Source organism: Netta rufina (assembly GCF_964035555.1).
Source record: "Netta rufina genome assembly, chromosome: 5".
Lineage (NCBI taxonomy): Eukaryota > Metazoa > Chordata > Aves > Anseriformes > Anatidae > Netta > Netta rufina.
Window position 1 is genome coordinate 46,174,721 of NC_140128.1, and position 20,650 is coordinate 46,195,370.

Here is a 20,650-nt window from a genome sequence, read left to right on the forward strand (position 1 = left end):
TGCTTTCCTCTTCTCAGTTCCCAGTCTGTGTACTTGGGCTGGGCAGATGGCATACAGCTGAACAAGAGGCAAAATGCTGTAACACTACATTAACATGAAATGCACGTTAATGCTGGATTATACATTAATCTATATGCAGCAAGCTGTACCTGTGGCTCCCCAGTAAGCTATAACCAGAGGGTCTGCTGCCCCATGTTCCTTCCTTTCTTAGGAGGATGAGGGTGGCACAGTTAGAAATCCTTCTTGCCAAGAAAGCCTCAATAGTTGTCATCTTCTGGTGCCTCGTTCATTAATGCTACCCTGCATGCTTTCCTTGGTAGGATTTATCCCCACATGGAACAGGCTGTTGCTAAACACTTTTTCTCCCTTTTTCTTCACCTTGCATTTTTTCTTTATGTGAAGCCGAGGGCCAACTCTGAATTGTAGCCAATTCTTTCAAGTTGCTCATGTCCAATCTTGGGCAATCAAGTGAGATTTAAACAGCTGTGCTGCCACCTAAGGTGAGTTTGAGGAGCTCCTTTGGTCTGCTTGTGGGTTTGCTCTGGCCCCTTGATCTCCTGGATCAAACACCAGCAATATAAACTGGAGCCAGCTATCCCTGGGAATGAGGGAACAGGGCTTGTACTGTGACAGTGCTGCAGAGATGAGGCTGAATTCCTTCCTTGTGCACAACATCCCCAATCATCAGTGCAACGGGATGCCAGGCTGAGCATCAGGCTGCAACTGGGCGATGCAGGCTGTAGCAAGGCAAGTGTCCCCTCTGCTTTCTAGAAATGCTACATCTCCTAAGGCAATTTTGTCAGGAGGGTGCTGCAATTGTGTGAACTTTCCAAGACAAGTCAGAGACCCCTTTGCAGATCCTCTGCATGATCCAAACACATCTGATCCCAGACTATAACCTAGACCCCAGGGGTAAAGCAAAAACAAAATTGTACAGGTCATAATAATCATACGCTTTGTTCCATTATGCTGAAATCAAAACTGAGCAGCAGGGCCTGCCATGGCCCTTAACAGCCCTCACCCCGACAGTGCAGTGGCCACACAGCACACAGAAGCCTGGCAGGGTCCCCTGCAGTTGCTGTCTTGCCAGGACATTTGCAGATGTCCTCTGTGAAGCCCCAGGAGTACAACCCTATGGAGCCCAGGACCTTCAAGTCCCTTATCCTGCAGAAAGACTAGAAAAGGGCATCAGGTGCTGAGGATCATGGCAAGATCATGTCGGTGCTGGACTCCTCCATGGATCACAGAAAAGCAAACCAACCCTGCCATCAGATACAGTCATGAGTTACTTGCTTGTTCTTTGCTTTCTGGACACTCATGAGGCTTTATTATTTTTTTTTTCCAGTGGAAGAGAAGTTTTCTCTTCGAACACCAGTGCTGGATGATAAAAATTCTGTACAATCTTTCCAAGACTTCCAGGCTAAAAAGCCTGGCAGCTTTGTAGAGAACAGCTATCAGGGAAGGAGCCTGCCCCTGCCTCCTTTCCAGGCATCACCTCAGCCCTCCACAGATAAGACATCAAGTCCTCAGGCTGGGAAACACCTTGAAGTAAACCTGCACGTCTCTATGGGTCATGTTTTTTGTAAGAGCAAAAGAGACAGGGGGAGACCAAGCAGCAGTTTCCAACCTGATGAAGGGTTAGGAGCATGGCCAAAGCACGTAGTAAAGGGCTGGTAGACTCATGGATATTTGGGGAAAAAACTCCAATGGCCTCTGATGACATTTGTTGCCAATCCTGCATTTTATGATAGCTGTTTTGTGGCATTATTGCAGCTCAGAGCCAGATGCTGTGCAGGGGCAGAGTGGTGCACAGCTGGTCCTTTCCCAGACCTCGGCTGAGTGTGCTGCTGGGGCTGGCTCAGTTCCTTTCTCTCGTGTTGGCAGGAGGTTATTAAATTTTATATTTTCTTTTTATACTAACAGATATTTTTAAAGGCCGCAGAAAAAGCTGGGAGACAAAATGTTATGTTTGATCCCAAACAAAAGGAATTTTGGATTTTTAGTTTCATTTAGCGTGCTTATAGTAAGCCCCAAATTTGTTTTCTCATAGTTTTTATTGTTTTGTGTGATCTTTTCAATTATGTCAGCAAAACAGAAATCATTCATTTCCCAGCTGTATTCTGTGCTCCCAACCTAAAATGTCTGCACAGTCTGTTAAACAATGTTTCCTTTTTACTGGGGTCTTTATATGTGTATATATATATATATATATATATATATATTTCTACTATATATACTATATATATATATACATATTTCTACTACTTATTTCACTGCCTAAGAACTACAGTGAAAATAAAAGCTTAAAATGCCCATATCGATCCCTTGCTTAGGTACTTGCCTGAGCAAAGCCTGCTGCTGTTGGAGGCTCTGTAACTTTAACAAATGCTTTTCTCCTACAGCAATGCTCCAGGAGTCAGGACCTCTATGCACAAACACTTGCATGATCCCACTGTGTGGGCCAGACCCCTGTGTATAGGGAGATACAACACTGTTTCCTCTTAGAGTTTGGGAATTTTGTCCCCGTCAGGCAGAAGGCTTATCTCTGACTCTTCTGCTGTGGAAGCCCAAGTGAAGCCCGTCATGTGGGGAGCCCTGGTAATTCAGCTCAGGTGTAGAGCAAGTGTTTAAGGGAGCCTTCAGGGCCTAAGGGTTTGCAAAGGCTTTGAGGAAGGTTTGGCTTATGTGTCTGGGAAGAGTCACTGATTCTGGGTGAGTTTAATGATTTTTAACTCAAGTTTTAAAACATGTATATTGGCTCTTTAGGATTCATCCCTTATTGTTCATCCATATTGGCTGTGTCTGGAGGGTGAGTTTCAGCATTTCTAGGCTTGTTGTTATGACCGTGATAGCTAAAAGCTTTTCAGAGAGACATCAAGTGTCTCCTACCCTGAGTTTCTTAGTCTAATGAGGCTATAGAGACCTGGGCAGTTGCTAGAAGGAATTCATAAAATGGGTTCAGGCATGACCATGGGAGAAATGAATGAAGCCTGAAAAAGATTGTGAGGGCAAGGGTGCTCTGTGTGCACGTTTTTCCTGCCTTCCCTTCCCCTGCTACTGCAGTTACTGTCTCTTGAGCAATAGTGAGTACCTGAATGCTGCTGCTGGCCCTGGGCAGCTCTCCCCCAGCTGCATGAGGTTCCAGGTCCTGTGGCTCTGCTGGTGGTGTGAGGGCACAGGGCACTTGTCTTGTCCAGGAGGCAGAAGGGATATTTCTTGCAGAAAGTGGAGCCAAGTTCCTCCTCAAGTACGAAGAGACACCTTGCAGTGTCCCCATCATGGCCCCAGGCATTCAAGTTGTATGCGGGAGGGCAGTTCTGGGGATCTCTGGGGTTAGAGGAGGGCAGTGTGTGCTCCTTTCTCTCTGCAGAGTTTGTATTATTTATAAACCCTTTCTTTCCTGAACTCTGATACTCCCCCTCTGTGCCCCTTGAGGGGAGATCTGCCTATAGACTAAACAAAGGTGGATGAACGACGTGAGGATCTTGAACTGCTTTAGGGTGGAGGGTTATATGTGTGTTTCTGATCTTAAAATAACTGTTTGTAGTTCTCTAGTTATGGCTTGATGTGAGTTAAGTAAAGGAGGGTGGCATGCTATTAATTATCTGTTTTTTGTTTTTTTTTTTTTTTTTTTTTTTTTTTCCCCCCCTTTCCCTCCCAAGAGCTGTTTTGCTTTGGAAAGGAGGAATGGGTGTTTCCACAGTGAAGTTCTTAAGAAACATAACAAAACTCCAGAAACAGGTGAAAGGGGATACTGTGAAACAATCTGAGCTACCTATAGAAAGTGCTGCACTTCCGTTTTGTGTGTTATCTTCTTGCTTTGCATGGGCTACTGCTCGAGAGGTTTCAGACCTTGTCTTTTAAAGTCACGTTGAACCAGGCTGAGGGACCCATCTAGGTTTTTTGTAAAATGTCTGTTTTTACCTCCAGGCTGTGAAATCACATATGAGGCCCACTGGGCTAGAGGATAGCTTTACAAAATCTGTTTCCTTGGGTTCTGTCCTCTGCTTTTATGTGAAGGCAAACACAGTCTCATCTGTGCCTGAGCTTGGAGATGTCTGATCCTGCTGCTTCTGGATGTGTGTTAATGGGGTCCTATGACCTGAGCTGCATTTTAAAGGGTAATAATATATATATTATTTTTTTTTCTTTGAGTAACACTCTCAGGTGTGTGTGGGGGAAAATTACTGTTTTTCTCTTTACTCTAAGGGTGGTGAGATGGGAGCTCAGAGAAGCTGTGGATGCCCCATCCCTGGAGGTGCTCAAGGCCAGGTTGGATGGGGCTTTGGGTAACCTGGTCTGGTAGGAGGTGACCCTGCCACAGATGGTTTAGTAGTTAGACTAGATGATCCTTAAAGGTCACTTCCATCCCAAAAGATGCTGTGATTCATGATTGCTACTGTTAAGACCTCATTTGTGATTTGGAACTGGAAACTAGCCAAGCTCAGCTGCTTGATCCTATTATGAATGTTTCCAGTCCTGATCTGGTGTTCTTGCTGTAGCTCCTCAGAGGAGCAGGCAGTTGTTTTGGATTTCAGCAGAAATCACCCTCCCTGCTATAGAGGGGCAGCAGGGAACCAACCTACAGCTTGCACTGCTGCTGAAACCTATACATGTAGTGCAGAGATCTGTAAATGTTTCTTTCTGCATTGTGTGGCTGAAGTAAATTCATGGTTTTTAAAGGAATAGGAAGAAATGTTTCCTTATGGCAAATGGGAAGGAGATAACAGACGATTCCCCTCATCTCCCATACCTCACTCTGCCTAGGAAATGGTTTAAAGCTGTGAAATAATCTGGTTCAGTGCTATGCCAAAGAGCACTGGACACAGATGTGATCTGAGCTGGGAGGAGTGGGGAAGGAAGTGAGTGTTGGTGTAGCTTAGGAGCAGATTTCTAGCAACTGGTGTAAAGGTAAAGCCCTTCCTGATCCCTCAGTAAATCTTCAAAAAGTAATCAATTCTATTTCTAGTTTTCCTGTAGCTTGAGTAGTCCTGGCAGACCACAGAAGCCCTCTGTGGGAGCTGAGAGCCCAGCAGCTTGCAGTTTTACTGCTCAGTGCCGCGCAGCATCTTGTCCCTAGCTTATCGCTACCCTAAAACTGCTTTCTTGCTCAGAGCTGGTGTGCTGGGGTTTTGAGTGTCCATGGTAGTGGCTTGAACCATCCCTCTCCCAGCTGCCAGGAAATGCCTGGGGCTGTATGCTAGTGATTAGCACTCAATTTGATTTCAGCCCTGTGAGAGGAAATCTGTTTATGGGATGAATGTTCTGCATGCCTTGATGAGGTGCCTTCTGGAATCAATTATCTGGAGTCTGCTGCTGATGTTGCCTTATTATCTGACTGCTTTCAATAATGACTGTCAGCGAGGGCTGGCAGCTCTGGTGCTCTTGCCTACACCAAGAAGTGCACAAAAAGATGTGTTAGTGCACCAGAACCCACCTGCTGTGGTTTCACCACTATGCCTGCAATACCTGCTGAGCTGAGCAGCTGGAACAGGGCGATGAGCTGTTTTTTTTTCTCCTGTTTCAGGTGATGCAGGGTCATTCAGCTTTCCTTTTAGCCCTGCTTAATAATTTTATTCAGGGAAACGTTCATAGCTGACTTTAAGCCTCAACTCAACATCCTCACTTTTTTCTCCATAAAAGCTCTGCTCTGGCATTCCCTAAAGTCATTAATTACAATGACTTAAACCATATTTCAAATCTGTGATGTGAAACATCAAAACATGAGGCAAAACATCTACAAAAAGCAGTTGAAGTGTGAACTGGTTAAAGAAATAACCACTAAAACATCCATCAAGATCACTACGTGCCTTTAGACAGATGCTGTGATGAGACCAAGCCTGCCTGAGAACCCCTGCACCTCCTGTGCCCTGTCACTGCTGTCCTCCACGGACTTATTTGTAGAGATTCTTCTAGGAGAGCAGCGCAATACTAATATTTTTTTGGATTGCTGCCACTGTTGTTTCTCATTTCCTTGGGTCTTGCAGCAGTTGAGAAACTGTGGAGGACCTGGGATCCTGTGGGTTTATCAAGGAACAGCATGTCCTGTGGCTTCCTCAGAGGCAGAATTTTGCTGTGCTGTGAGCATATCTCATGTATCAGTCCCTTGTACATTCGGGAGAGCTGGTATGGGGGAAGTGTAAGCTCAGCTCAATGCGCTTTGTGGCTCTAGGTGTGGGCAGCTGAGGCACTGATGACTGTGTCACTGCATGACCCCAGGTAAGTGACTGGAGCTGCTGGAAGATCTCCCCCAGTAGAGAGGAAATCTGACTTCCATTGCCACATGAAGTACAGAGACAAAGAAGGGTTTTGCTATATTCTTGTAGCTCTGTCTTGGTGATAAACTTTATTCCACTTATATAAATTTGCTTGGCTCCTGGTGGCTAGGCTGCAGGTAATGTTCCAGGCTTGCTCTGTGTGTGTGGTGGAGCCTTGGCTCTTGTTCATCCCCGCATCAGGGATGCTGGCTGCTATCATCCTTCTGTTTTTTATTTGTATTTTGGCATAGATCCTGATTTATATTTTTTTAATCTTTCAGGGACAGGATAGACCCATGTACCCTATATGTTTTATTGGTTTATGGTACATGAACGTGCAGGAAGAAATCTTTAGGATCAACTGTAAAATGTGCCTTTCCTTATGTAGAGAGCAGTAAGCAGCTCTGAGTGGGTAAGCCTCATCCCAAAGGATGCTCAGCCACCCGATCCACAAGCTTGTCAGAAGTTTAACTGGTTTCTAAAAAGCACTTGAGCTGAAGACTGCATTTAACAATAAGTTAAGAAATGCATTGTGTGCTCTCTTGCTATTGCAAAGGCCCATCTTTTATTTATTTTCTGTGGAAAAACCTGGGATCACTTGAAAAATTAAATGATGCTTTCTGTCTCATGTCTAAGTACTGCATGACCAGCGATCCCATGTGCTGTCTGACTGCCTGTGGTCTCAGTTTGAAGGGCTGACAGCTTAAATAGCCTAATGAAAGTTTGGAAAGCCAGCACTGCTGCAGTCTTACAGACAAGGAACTAGGACATGGAGGTAGCCAGCTCTTCCTGTCAAGTCACTCAGGGAGGCTATGGCAGAGCCAGGAATTTCATCCAAATCTCCCAGTTACCTGAGCTGCTAAATCGGGCACTGCTTCCAAGGGGATTTTGGAGCTGGAGGGAGGCTTCTGCTGAGGCTGGTGGAGTAGAGCAGTGACTGAGGTGCTGTTTTCTGCTTTGAGGCTCCATTTAAGCTGCTTCAGGGCTAGCTCAGAAGCAACAGAGGCAAAAGCAGCCTCTTGCTTCAAATCAAAGCTTGGGCAACAGCACTGAAAGCCGTGCCTTACCGCAGGTGGGAAATCTTCCAAGTCTAAGTAGAAGAGCCTGGGGAGTGGTTACTCTTCCCATGGCATGGAGCTATGGCACTGGTTTCTGTTTCTGCCACTGAGAGTCTGGAAGTGCAGTTTACAGCCCTGCAAATCCCATCTTTGGTAGTGGAATAATGAGAAGCAATCCCATGGTAATGTAAAAACACCTGACAATGGAATGAAAAGAATTAATGTGATGGTCCTCAACAGCAGGAACACTGTCCACTTCTGGGAACCTTTATCTCGGGAGGGGAAATCTGCTCTTGGTGATGTAGCTGAGAGATATATTCACAATTACTCACTGGCAGAGGGCAGGGAAAGAAGCGTGCTGGTGTTGAGGCTGTACCAGCACAGCAGCATGGAGCCTTTCAGGTGCTGTGTCGGTCCTAACTCTGACCATGCTGCTTTCCATGGCATAGATTGGAAATGTGATGTACAGCCTGCACGCCCGTGGGGTGGCTTTTGCCTTTAGGAGACCTCACTGATGCTTGTGAGCAATCTGTAGGGTGCTGTGATGAGCCACTGGAAAGATTCCTCTCTGCTTTCCCAGCTTTTTCCCTGAGTAAGCATTCACTCTCCCCTGAGCTGTCTCCTGGCTGCTTGTAGCAGTGTGCAAACACCAGGCAGCTGGAGAACATCTGGAACCTGCTGTGAAAGCTGAGATGACAAATGTGAGTCCTGTGTGCTTTATGTTTATGCACACTTCTTGCTGACGGTCCAGCCCTGTGAAAACACAGCTATGTCTGATGGGTCTGGAGCGTCTGCTAGCTCCCTGAGCCTGAATATTAGGATTTGTTAGCTGCTGACCAAACCAGAGCTTGCTGGGCAAAATGGCAGGGCTTTACTGGGACCAGTGGAGCTGTTCATCTAATGTTGGAGCAGATCCTCCCCTATAGGCTTTTAACTGGCATAAGGGAGGTGGTTTAGGGTGCAGATGCTGGGCAGAGCAGTAGCAGGCTGGCTGAAAACAAAGGCTTCTTAGGAGTGTAGTGGGTTTACGTGGCAAGGTTTTGGTAGCAGGGAGCCATAGGGGTGGTTTCTGTGAGAAAGATCTAGAAGCTGCCCCATGTTTGGGAAGGGCCCCACTGTTTTCCAGATCCGAGCCAATAAGCGATGTTGTTTTTCGCCTCTGTGAGAGCATATTTAAGACAGGGAAAAAACGCTGCGCCACACAGCAGCCGGGAGAGTGAGAGGAGCGAGGAACAGCCTTGCGCCAAGGTCAGTGTAGAAGGAGGGGGAGAGGTGCTCCAGGCGCCGGAGCAGAAGTCCCCTGCGGCCTGTGGTGAGGACCATGGTGAAGCAGGATGTCCCCCTGCAGCCCATGGAGTACCACGGTGGAGCAGGGTTCCACGCTGCAGCCCGTGGAGGAGACCACGGTGGAGCAGGTGGCCCTGCACCGATGGAGGCTGCCGCCTGTGGAAGACCCCTGCCGGAGCAGATTCTGGGCCGGACCTGTAGCCCGTGGAGAGGAGCCCACGCAGGAGCAGGTGATCTGGCAGGAGCTGCTGCCCGTAGGGGAGCCAGGTTGGAGCAGTTTTCTCCTGAGGGATGGACCCCGTGGTACGGACCCATATCTGGAGCAGTTCTGGAAGAGCTGCTGCCTGTGGGAAGCCCACGCCGGATCAGTTCATCAAGGACTGCATCCCGTGGGTGGGACCCCACAGCACAGGGGACGAGAGTGACCGAGAAGGAGCGGCAGAGAAGAAGTGCTGTAGACTGACCATAACCCCCATTCCCCGTTCCCCTGCGCCGCTCGGGGGGAGGAGGTGGAAGAGGGTGGATGGGGGGAAGGTGCTTTTGTTTTTTTTTCCTTTGTTTTCTCACTTCTCTTGCTTGTTAGTTGTAGGCAATAAATCTTACTATCTCCTTATGCCGAGTCTGTTTTGCCCGTTACAATAATTATTGCGTGATTTTCTCGTCCTTATCTCAATCCTTGAGCCCTTTTCACATATTTTCTCCCCATTCCTCTTTGAGGAGGGGGAGTGAGAGAGTGGCTGTGGTGGAGCTCGGCTGCCCACTCGAGCAGAACCACGACAAGGAGAAAGATCCATCCATGGTTGTAACAGGAACTGGCTGAAGCTGAAATGGGGCTCAAAGTCGCTAACAGCCCAACTCAGCAAGCCTCCAAGTTCTGCATGCCTGAATTCTCCCCTAGACATGGTGCAAAGCTGGTTGCTCACAAAGACATGTAAAAGGTAAAGGGATCAGCAAAAATGACTCCTGTTGATACCAGAGCACAGTTCAGACAGGTCCTTCTGTGCTGCATCTAGAATGAAGCTGTGCAGAGTAAGTAATGCCTGAACCGTTCCACCCGTAAGAACGTAGTAGTGGCCTAAAATACCTGCTAATTCTTTTGCTAAGAAGTCAGGCATTAAGACATGCTTGCCTTTATGTAAGCTGTGGATGACTGAATATCATCCTGCTACCTATGTGAGGTAACAGCCTGTGGAGAGGTTACCACCTGTCAGTGAGCCTGAGGAAGACTCTTGCTTTTCAGGGAGACCAATGGCAACTACACAACCTCCTCTAGAGCAGTTTGTATTTACTTCTTGTACAGCTCCAGGTCTCCTTGCTCTTCAAAAAATGGGATACTCAAGCTCTTCATCTGTAATGTTGCATGTGTTTCCAGTTTGTTAGCTTAAGTAGACTTGTTGCTGTGGGGAAAGTTTGCTGTTGTTGTTGGCTGAGGATTGCCATCCTACCCTGCAATCTTTTCTGACAGTTATTCTGACAGGATTATTGTAACAGCAGTTTTTAGAAAACATGTTTAATTCCCTGCATATGAGTTGTTACCTTTCAGGTGTCATCTCTGGTTTGCCATGGTCTTGCATGTATATCATATCTACAGTTGTCAATCTTTCAACAGTGGTGTGCAACTTTATTCAAACTATTCCAGGGAATTTGTGACTGGTTGAAAGCTTCATCCACTGTGAGGAAGTCATAACTGACTTTTATGTATATTATGTATAACATACTTCTATGTATTAAGTCTGTTTATGGCTGGAAATAAATTTGCTTGTTCTGGAAGCTGTGATCTGCTAAAAAGCTGGGGATCTCTCCTCATGCTCTGGGACAGAAATCAGACAGATTGAGAAAGTGAGATCCAAACAGCCTACAGCCTTGGGCAGTGGCATCTCTGCAGTCCTTTAAGTTCAGTTTCAGGATTCAACCACTCTGTTTTTAAAGATTACAGGGCTCTAAATCATTGTACTGGCACTTTATGACTTGCAGCAGTAGGTTGGATGGCTGCATGGCACAGCGTAGGGGGGTGTGGGCAGGGTATAAAGCCTTTAATGCTAGCTTGACCTTTGAAAGGAGAAAGGCCACCTCCCTCTGCACAGCTTGCTTTCTACCATGGCCTGCTTCTCACAGTTGCCTGCTGCTGTTAAGAGCAAAGGGGGCTGGAACCATCCTGTGAGGCAGTTTCATCTCCCCTTGATAGCCTGGCACTTCTCCCAGTCCTGTGCAGGGCACATGCAGCACTATGTAGACTATGTCTACATATGTAGACATATGTCTGGCACAATTCTACATCTGGTTTGTGAGCGTACAATTATCTGTCAGTTTAGTTGAAACAACAGCTTCCAGTTTGTTATGGCAATGTTCTGACAAGACTGCTGAAGTGTCAGACTGATCTTACTGACCCCTTGCTCCCTTGGCTTGTTTTTCATGTGTTATTCAAGCAGGATATTGTTTGTGTATAACTATAATAGCCTTAGTGTTTTTTTAAAAAAGGCTAAGTTCACGCCACTTGATAAGAAAATAGTTAAATGTGTCTACATACAGACAGGAACTTCTTGTCTATGCTTGGTGGAACTGGACCTATATGAATCGATAACATATTTAATTAGTCTTCACAAAATATGCCATGAAATGTAAACAGATGCATCCCTACTTAACAGAAAGCCCTGTAATTGGGAAGTGCAGCATTTAGAATTAGGCCATTCCTCAAAGGGAGACTGACATACAGCTCTCCTTCTTATACAAAGAAGGAAGCTCAAAGACAAAAAGGAACAGGGAGTAATACAGAGGGTGTGTTTTTAGTGGTTTGTGGCTTTTTTTAAGTCATTTGGGTGATAAGGTTGGCAGCAGTTCCCTAACTGTCATAAAGCAATACAGTAACTTGCTCTAAAGATGATCTACAAATCTGTAACACTTGACTGAAACAAAGCTGTAACAAACAATCCTGAGTTATATCCACGTGGTCATTTTGTCAGTTCAGATTAAACAGTTAAAGTTATTTATTAACTGCTTCGGAGACTTAGCTATCTAGTTTTGAAAAGGGTAACCTTCAGTAATATCACAGAAGTTGTAGCTTATGCTGGTGTTGTAATAGCAGTGCCATTTTCAGCTTCAATCAATTGCACTTATGCTCTTACCTTGCCCTGGGCTCTTAGGCAAGTGTTTGACAAAATCCCTAAAAATTGCTTATGATGCTGTTTTTCTGTTCCCCTGACAAAAAAAAAAAAAACTTTAAAAATGCTTCACCACTTTTGCCAATCAGTAAATTGCTGCTGCCACCTTAGTTGCAGAGAGAAGACAAATGACTGGAGCCATTGTTCTATTGTATATGTGTTAGATAAGAGTACTTTTGGGCATGTACCATAGAGAGTGGAAAATGGAGATCTGTGGAAATCTGTCTTTAAGTCACTGTAAGACATCATGAAAGAAAACTGCTTTCTTAACATGTTAAGTATAAATTTGCAATTAGGAATTTAATACAAACAGCATTATGAATATTTTAGTAGAAACTGAACTATCATGTCAGCTGAATCACCTGATTCCTCTGCAGCAGTGAACACATTACAAGGAAAGTATGTGTTAATTGGCATGTATTGACAAAAGTGTCACAAAAAAATTGAAGTTATTTGTCCCTTTGCAAATTGATAAAAAAGCATAATACAGAAATCTATGCATACACAGCATAAGACTTTTACAGGTAAGACATTTGTACATCCATTTAACCTCTGGTGATCCACTCATTCAGCCTTGACAAGTCAGGAGAATTCTGACTTTTCTACTTTCCATTTTCAGCACTGAACATTCGCTCCTAGAAAGAGAGAAGTGAACAAATAAGTGGCAGTTTGGGAACTGTGCTGTGCTTTAGTAATGCAAGTTAAGTCACTGTTAAGTAGTTGTCAGTCAACAAGTGCCTAGATGACATCATTAGTGTATTCTTACCCCCCAAAGCACAAAACTCAGTTAATCCCATCTAAAAGACTTGTCCTACACTGACAAAACTTTTACATGTCCTAGCTATACTCATATCTGTGCTTGGTGCCTCCTACAAGGAACACAAGCATGTACTATTTCTAACTCACTCTCTGAAGATTATTGATGTTAACTGTCAGTGATACCAGTCTAGAATTAGACTTTTAATTTAGCAAGTAGTGTTATTTTGATTAGCTGCTACTCTAAACACTGCCGTAGGCCTAAAAAAGAGGTGTGTCTATATACACCTGGCATGAATATAAACTTCACTGTATCTCAAAAATAAAAAGTTCATTCCATGGAGGTGTCCAGTCTAACTGCCTGTCCTACATAACATGTACTACCTGTACAAAACTTGATCAGGCTTGCTGACACATTCCTAATCTTCTGTCATACCACAAGCAATTGAGGGTTAGCTGCAGTACTTGAAGGAACATGAGAGGTAGAAAGAGGCAGCATGACATAGCACCTACCTTTAACATTGTCTCCAACTTTATTGCATCTGCAGCAAATTTCCTGATCCCATCAGAGAGTTTTTCCACAGCCATTTGGTCTTCATTATGGTGCCAGCGGAATGCTTTCTCATCCAGGTGGATCTTCTCAAGATCACATGCCTGAGCTGCACAAGGGAAATTCAAAAAGAAACAAAATTGTATTATCAGATTGCTATCAAAAACCACAGGTATCTCAAAGTTCTGTCCATTGACAACTGCTGAAAAGTTTCAAGTACTACTTTCAATGAGACTTGCTGCATGAGCACACTTTGGGCTGTAAGACTGACAGTGTTCCTACACTGCGTTCTGAAAAAGTGTTATACAGAAATCAGTCTCCCTTAAAACACAATGTTCATAGGTATGCTGTTATCTTGTATCTGCTTCTGAATGGTACAGTACTTTCAGGCCTATTATCAAGAATTATGCAATGGTCCTACCACAGCAAGATATTCTAAGCAAATATGCTGAACAATTAAGGCTTTGATTATTTGGCAAGCACCTAACAAAAGCTCAATTGATAACATGCCTACAAGCTAGCTAGCACCCTGTAAGCAGCAACCCATGACAACAACTCTGCAAATCTCATCATCTGGGTTGAGAAGAAATGTTTAAGGCAATGGAGAAGCAAAAGCAATGGGAACATACACTGAGAACTACTGTGGCCTAATATCAGTAGAAAAATTATTCTTGCATATTACTTCATTTCTAAAGTTTCTGTAGAAAAAAACATCTTTCAGCATGCCTAGAGCTAACAATTATCTGATACAGTATCAGCGTAATGATTAAACCCTGTTTGGCATCTCTGTTAACAATCAGTAAAAAATCATCCCAAATATATGAAGTTCCTTCTTCTCTCCCTGTCCTTTCAGGGGAAGGTGCTCAAAACCCATCTTAATTCCAGTTAGCATACTCAGACCCAAGACCCTAAGGAACTATGTATAAGCAGTGGTGGTAGTACAGTAATGTGACCCCTTTGGGGAAGGGTCAACTTTCAGTCTTAAAACAGAGTGGAAACTGGCAGCGTAGAGCTGAGGGGAAACGCATGCTCTTAATGCTCAAGAAGACAGGGAGTCAAAGCAAGCCTATATTATGTAGAAGTAGACTTACCATCTTTAACGCTGAGCGTGGGAGTTAGCTTGACATGCTCTTTGCTGAGCTCTGCCAAAAGCTTGGGTGAAATAGTCAGATAGTCACAGCCTGTAAGCGCTTTTATTTCTCCCGTATTTCGAAATGAAGCACCCATCACAATAGTTTTGTAGCCAAACTTTTTGTAGTAGTTATAGATTTTAGTGACACTCTTCACTCCTAAAGAAGAAAAATTAGTAGTTTTCAGAATAATTCATTTGAGGCACAAATGATTATTTAGAACACCTTGAAAACCATTTGTTTCACAAGGGGATTTTTAGAAGTAAACTGCAGTTCAAAGGAGGAGCTTTTTGGGGGAGGGGGAAGCTTACCTGGATCCTCTGAAGGTTCATAGGCTTTCTTATCTCCATTTGCAACATACCAATCCAGGATGCGTCCTACAAATGGGGAAATCAGAGTAACCCCAGCTTCAGCACAGGCAACTGCCTGGGCAAAGGAGAACAGCAAGGTCATGTTGCAGTGAATCCCATACTCTGCTTCCAGAACCCTGCAGACATAGGCAGGCTTAAATGGCATTTTCCTCATCTAATAAACTTAGATTCTAGCAATGTTAGTAGGTTAAACTATTGATTTATTGACTTTATAAACTGTACCACATCTCTAATTAAGCTTTAAAGTGTAAAGGTAGCAAAACAAATGTTTTGCACTACCCGTGATCTATTCAATAGTGTTCCCTAAACCAAATGCAGATGACTTAACACAACATTTCAGGAAACTGTTTACAAATGGCCCAGCCCTTGTATGAACAAACTTTTCCTAATTCAGCAGAAAGCTTCAGTATAGCACCACACTTGCTAGCTGTATCCCTGGCAACAAGTTTCCTGGTGCAGTGCTTTCAAAACAATACTTTGTTTTATGTGTAGAACGTGTTTAAGTGTCCAAACAGCCAGAAGCATACTATGAATCAGCATGCCAGGAACAGAAGTACTTACTTGCCAGCCTGGATTCCTTCCCATGTTGAAGAGAGCTTTATGAGAATCCGATCTTTACCAATTCCTGCTTCCTTATAAAGGTCGATAAGACGCCGGGCCCTCTGAATCATTCCTTCCTTATCAAAGGACAACCTTTGGAACAAGAGTAGGACTTCTTAAGTTTTATTAAAAAAAAAACTCTCCAAAAGAAACAACATTCAGAACCACTGTACTACATTAACAGAATTTATGTACTAGTAGCAGGTTTTTCTTCTCAGAGATACTTCCTTGACTGTCAAGTAGCAGTGACACAGCACTGCTACTGTTTAATTTGGAGAATCCGGAGCTCAACATAACTTTCTCTGAGAAAGTTATATTTTCCTCAAGTTTTTCCATAATGAATATAGAAGCTGAACCTTAGAAGTGACTTCACAAGGAGCACATAGACAAATCCTAAACAAGTCACTAAATAAACTGCTATAGCAGATCTCTTGGAAAATTGAGGACTATCACACAGAAGAGAATGAGCAAAGTTCTAGGTATGTTAGAAGCATGGGGTTTCCCTTGACTAACAACCAGAAGGAGGACAACAAAGATCAGATCTCTACATTACTTGTTCTTAGGAAGTTTTGTCACCAAGTTATAACAAAGTCCTGATCAAGCAAATGAACTGCAATTCATTGTCTAAATATTAACAACACAAGCTCCTGGTACTCCTGTAACAGTGAACTGCCCAGTCAAGATCGTATTTCTTCAGCTCACATCATCCCTTTTTGTAGGCACAAATATACAGGGTAACCCAGAGGAAAGAGAGCAAACCTTGCATCTACTTCCGTGGACACGCGGCCAGGTATCCTCTTCAATATTTCAGCTCCAAATAATACAAAAAGTTTGTCACAAGCATTTTGTATTTGCTCATCTTCTGACCTAAAAAACATGAAGAACAAAATCATTTTTTATGGGGGAGGGTAGCATGTTCAGTACTTGCCACTGATTTCAAGATCAAATTTCACAGTCTGTTTAACATTCAAATAACCACTTCTGCTCTGCTCCATGTTTGTTCTGCTCTCTGTGTACCACCAATAATATTAGCCTTCAGACACTATTTCCTATTATGCTGTCAACTCAGGAATGTTTTCTGGAGCAGTCCTAGAAGGCTATATGAGAATGGATAAATGGAGATAAACTGAACCTTGTAACAAGCAGCTTTTCTTTAGGGTTGAGGCTTTCTGGTACAGGAGATAAACCTACAAGCACGCAGGGGGAAAAGCCCTAGTATGTTGCTAGTAGTACTAAACACTACTTGCAGAAATGAAGTGTCTTAAATATAGACCTACACGGGGGAGGTGAACAACAACATTTTTCTTACCCTCCAAGTTTTTTTCCGTATGCAACTGCATCATCCACAAGTTTCTGGTAAGCTGGCATCTGAGCCGCAGCTAGTATCAGAGATGGGTTTGTGGTGGCATCTAGGGGCTTGTACTCGTCAATTGCTAGGGAAATAAAAAGAGCTCATTTAAAATATTAAAAGGATTTTGCTCAGATATGTAAAGATGAAAACACTTATGGTTGTAGGGTAGTTGTACTCGTGACAGGTCAGACTAGTGTATGGTGATGTTCAAATATCACTGCCTGAATGTTGGCTTGCATCAGAAGTACTGCTATGAGGCTAACAGCACTGCAGCAATACAACAGAGCAAAGCTTACTCACTACTTCAGGCATTACCCAAAAGAAATAAACTTGTAGAAATGACAGATGAAGAGAAGTGATACTAGACCTTCATGTCATATTCACCATCACAGCTGAATTCCATAGCTGAATTTACTGGGAAAGTAAAGACAAAGAAATCTCTTCCCTTTTAGGGCTAGGCATTTGGGGTTTTGTTTGTCTACAACTGTTAGAGCAAGAGAAAAAGAAAAATTCATTTGTCAAAAAAACGTTAGTGTCTTTTAGCATTTTAAAACTTCAAGTAGTTGCAGGTGGCTTTTTTTTTGTCAGGTCTTATAAGTTCCTTATACTGCCAGGCTGCCTTTTGTATGTAAGACGTTTGTATGTTTGGCTTATCCTAATCCCTGGACTACACCTATTTCAGGTGGCAGCAGTTGTTTACCAAAGCAGGCTGTGACTGTGCATTGTCAGGCCCTAATCAGAGCTGAGCTGCCCAGCATGCTGGGTCTGACTCAGCAAACGGGTCAGTGCCTCTGCAGGCCCTTCGGTGACTGCTGCTTACAAGCCCCAGAGAGTCAACCAGAGCTAATGCATCTGAATGTCCAGAAGAACAAAATATTATCAGCTCCTTTTCCTCTGCATTTCTGCATGGGGATTAAAACACAAGTTAATAGAATATGACAGTTTTTGTAGAGAGAGAAGAAAAATATTGTTTTTTGTTTTTTGTTTTTTTTTATAACGTCCCCATGGGCAACGATTGTGATCCTGGAGCAAGTTCATGCCATATAAACACAGCTTTCAAAAAACACTTTAATTCACAGGGATGCTGCTCAGAATAAAGTGGTGCATTTAGAAAACCATGTTCTGAAGCAGATGCACAATTTTAGAAAAGTGTATTTTTGACAGCTTATTACATTTCTACAGTATTGCAGCAGTTAAAAGAATGTTATGGGTTTCTGGCAAGATGCATAAAGTAATCTCATTAAGCCTGTCACCCATCCTAAACAGGACAATTAAGCATGTCAGGCAAGAAGGCTAGGTAGGTATTCCAGTGGATGTTGAGGAGATACTGGTAATGATACAGTTATTCAGTATTTTCCAGATGCCGGTTCAATGTGAGGGTAGTGTGGCTGATGGAAATGTTGCAGAAAAAGTGGTCTTGTGGCAAGCAGCCTGTATTTCAGCTGCCCAGTACAAGCTTTTGCAAGTGTTTTGCACTTGCGACTGGTGTGCCACTGTGAGCACAAGGAAAACTGTGCAAGAGTAAGCATAGGCTGGTGTGGCTTGCTTAAAACTGCAAAGTTATTGCAGCTGCTACTGAATCAAACCACCACTTGCTGCAGATATAAGTGAGGTCGGCAGTTGGTCTCTTGCTTTGGGATCTGTTCAAATGAGCCTCTTTTCTTACACAGTGCCATACAGACACATTTATCTAAGATCCTTGCAATTATGTTAGCAACAGCTGTACTTTAATTAGCAGCAGCATTTAAGCTGAACAGGGAGGGAGCCAGATGTCACCCGAAGCCTTGTTTGCACAGTAAGGAAGATCCACAGGTGACAACAGGCAGTCAGAGATCAACTGCAAAAGCATTTCAAGGAGCACGTTAAAACTTTCCAGCAGGCAGCTCTCAGCCTGCTTACTGCCACCAACTCCCCCCTGCTGTCACAAAGATTCTTCATGATGTTTTTCTGAAGCCAGGGCAATGCCTTAAGTTCATCTCATTTCACCACACGCTGGTCTTTACCCAGGCTTGTTGCTACTCCAGGGCAGGTAAACCTGACGAGGCTCAAGCTGTCACTTACTGTTCCTGACTGCCTTCATTTCATCTGGACAGAGCCGTGTGAGTGCCCTGCGCCCTTCAGGTGCTGCAGTTGTCCGTGGTGCCAGTCAGGAAGGAAAATAACATTTCCCTGTAACGTTTCGCTGCAGGATGAGGCAGGTTGGAGGCAGACGGCTGCCTCAGGAGGGGCGGCAGGGCAGGACGCGGCCCCGTGAGACCCTCAGGGAGCTGCTGGGCCGGGCTGCGGTGTGAGGGCGCCTCCTCGCCAGATAACGAACGCCAAAAACTAACCCTCTTGCATTATTTTATTGCCTCACGGCTGCTTTGCTTCCGCCTTCTGAAGAAGGGCAAAAAAAAAAAAACCAAAAAAACACACCACCACCACCCAACCGCACACAGCGGCTATCGGAGGAGCTCCCCCCGCCTGTTAATTAGCAGCGAGTCCCTGCAGACCGCCTGTTAATTACAATAAGCCCCAGCGGATTGCCAAGGGGCTGCACCCGGCGGCTCCCGGGAGCCGGGGTCTCGAACCCGCGATCCTGGGGGCGGCGGGGCAGCGCACCCGGTGGGGGGCAGCGCGCTCCCAGCCCCCCCCCACCCCGCCGAGATGGTTCGCTCCCCCTCCGCCGCTCGCCCCCTCGGCCGGGCGCGTCCATTCTGCGCCACGGGGGGGGGTGTTTAAGAGCCGCCGCCCGCCCCGCCGCTTTTTTTCCCCCTCCACCCTCACCGTTGAAATCCCCGGTGTCGGCCACCACCGTGGTGTGGTGCTTGAGCTGGTCCAGCGCCGACTCCATCTTCTGCCGCTTCACGGGGGACACCGACATTGTCCGTAGGGCGGGGGGGGGCTGGCGCCGGCCTTTAAGGGAGCTGCGTGCCCGGAGGGAAGCCGGCCTGCGCGCGCACCCGCCGCTCGCGCCCGACACCCGCGGCCTCGGCTCCCGGGGAGAGGTGGAGCCGCCCGCCCGGCCCTCCGCCAATCCCGTCTCGAGGGGGGGAGCACTGAGCCAATCAGAAGCGCGGTGACAAGACGGGCGGCGGCCAGCAAGAGGGAAGGAGGGGCGAAGGGAGGGAGGAAGCTTCTGATTGGCTGCTTTCGCGGCTCGGGAGGGCGGGAGCTCGTCACCTTGGCGACGGGGGATGCGGCTGCCCTGGGCGTGAGGCGCCCTGTGGGCGCCCTGTGTCCCCCGTGTGTCCCCCGTGTCACAAAATCACCTGGGCTGGGAGAGACCTCCAAGAGCCCCCAGTCCAACTCTGCCCTGACGCTAACCAGCCCTCGACTAAACCATGTCACTGAGCTCTACGTCTACACGTCTTTTAAAGAGCTCCGGGGATGGTGACTCCACCACTTCCCTGGGCAGCCCATTCCAATGCCTCACAGCCCTTTCAGAAAAGAAGTTCTTCCTAATATCCAACCTAAACCCCTGCTGGCGCAAAGTTCCCTGTGTTCAACTTTGGGCCCCTCACTACAAGGTGATAGGGCTAGAGGGAATGGCCTCAAGTTGCGCCAGGGGAGGTTCAGGTTGGAAAAGAGGAGACATTTCTGCTCAGAAAGAGCAGTCAGGCACTGGGACAGGTTGCCCAGGGAGGTGGTGGTGTCACCGTCCCTGGGGGTGTTTAAGGAGAGGTTGGACGTGTTGCTTAGGGCCATGGTTTAGTGGGTGACATTGGTAGTAGGGTGATGGTTGGACCAGATGGTCTTGAAGGACTTCTCCAGCCTCAATGATTCTATGATTCTCCTCAGGCATCTGCAGCTCTTCATGCGCCTCAGCTCCATTCAAGCTCTGGAGAAGGTGATCCTCTGCGCCAGCCATTTAAAAGCCCTGTTAGCACAGTTGCGCTTCAGAAATAGGGAATGGGACTTGGCTGCAGTTGTTGCAGAAGCTGCCACTTGGCCTTCAGACAGAGACAATTTGGATCGTGGTGTTCCCTTCATTTTGTCTTGCATTGTTTCAGTTGTGGAAGCTGTGACAGTAATTTCCCTTTCTGATATACAGGCACATGCTTTTCTAGAAACCTCACATGCTTTGTGCAACCCGGAGAGAGGACAATGGAAAGAAGCATTAGTTTTAAGTCTGCTTTGAATTCTATGACTG

At 45.4% G+C, this 20,650-nt stretch overlaps 1 protein-coding gene across 1 annotated transcript; it reads right to left on the reverse strand.

Moving 5' to 3' along the window:
* Window positions 1–11,771: 11,771 nt before the first annotated feature.
* TALDO1 (transaldolase 1) lies at window positions 11,772–19,493 on the reverse strand. The gene is made up of 8 exons (XM_084288448.1): window positions 19,285–19,493; window positions 16,477–16,600; window positions 15,927–16,034; window positions 15,129–15,260; window positions 14,508–14,683; window positions 14,158–14,355; window positions 13,030–13,175; window positions 11,772–12,395 (listed from the first exon to the last, which is right to left on the reverse strand). Exons 1-8 carry the CDS (start codon window positions 19,379–19,381, stop codon window positions 12,363–12,365), a joined length of 1,014 nt encoding a protein of 337 aa, XP_084144574.1. The 5' UTR covers window positions 19,382–19,493; the 3' UTR covers window positions 11,772–12,362.
* Between the last annotated feature and the right edge of the window lie 1,157 nt (window positions 19,494–20,650).

Coding starts and splice junctions, on each gene's coding strand:
- TALDO1 (XM_084288448.1), bottom strand. CDS start 19,381: ATGTCGGTGTCCCCCGTGAAGCGGCAGAAGATGGAGTCGGCGCTGGAC. Junction 16,035..16,476: donor TACGGAAAAAAACTTGGAGG/GTAAGAAAAATG, acceptor CATGTTTTTTAG/GTCAGAAGATGAGCAAATAC. Junction 12,396..13,029: donor AGTTGGAGACAATGTTAAAG/GTAGGTGCTATG, acceptor CTCTCTTTCTAG/GAGCGAATGTTCAGTGCTGA.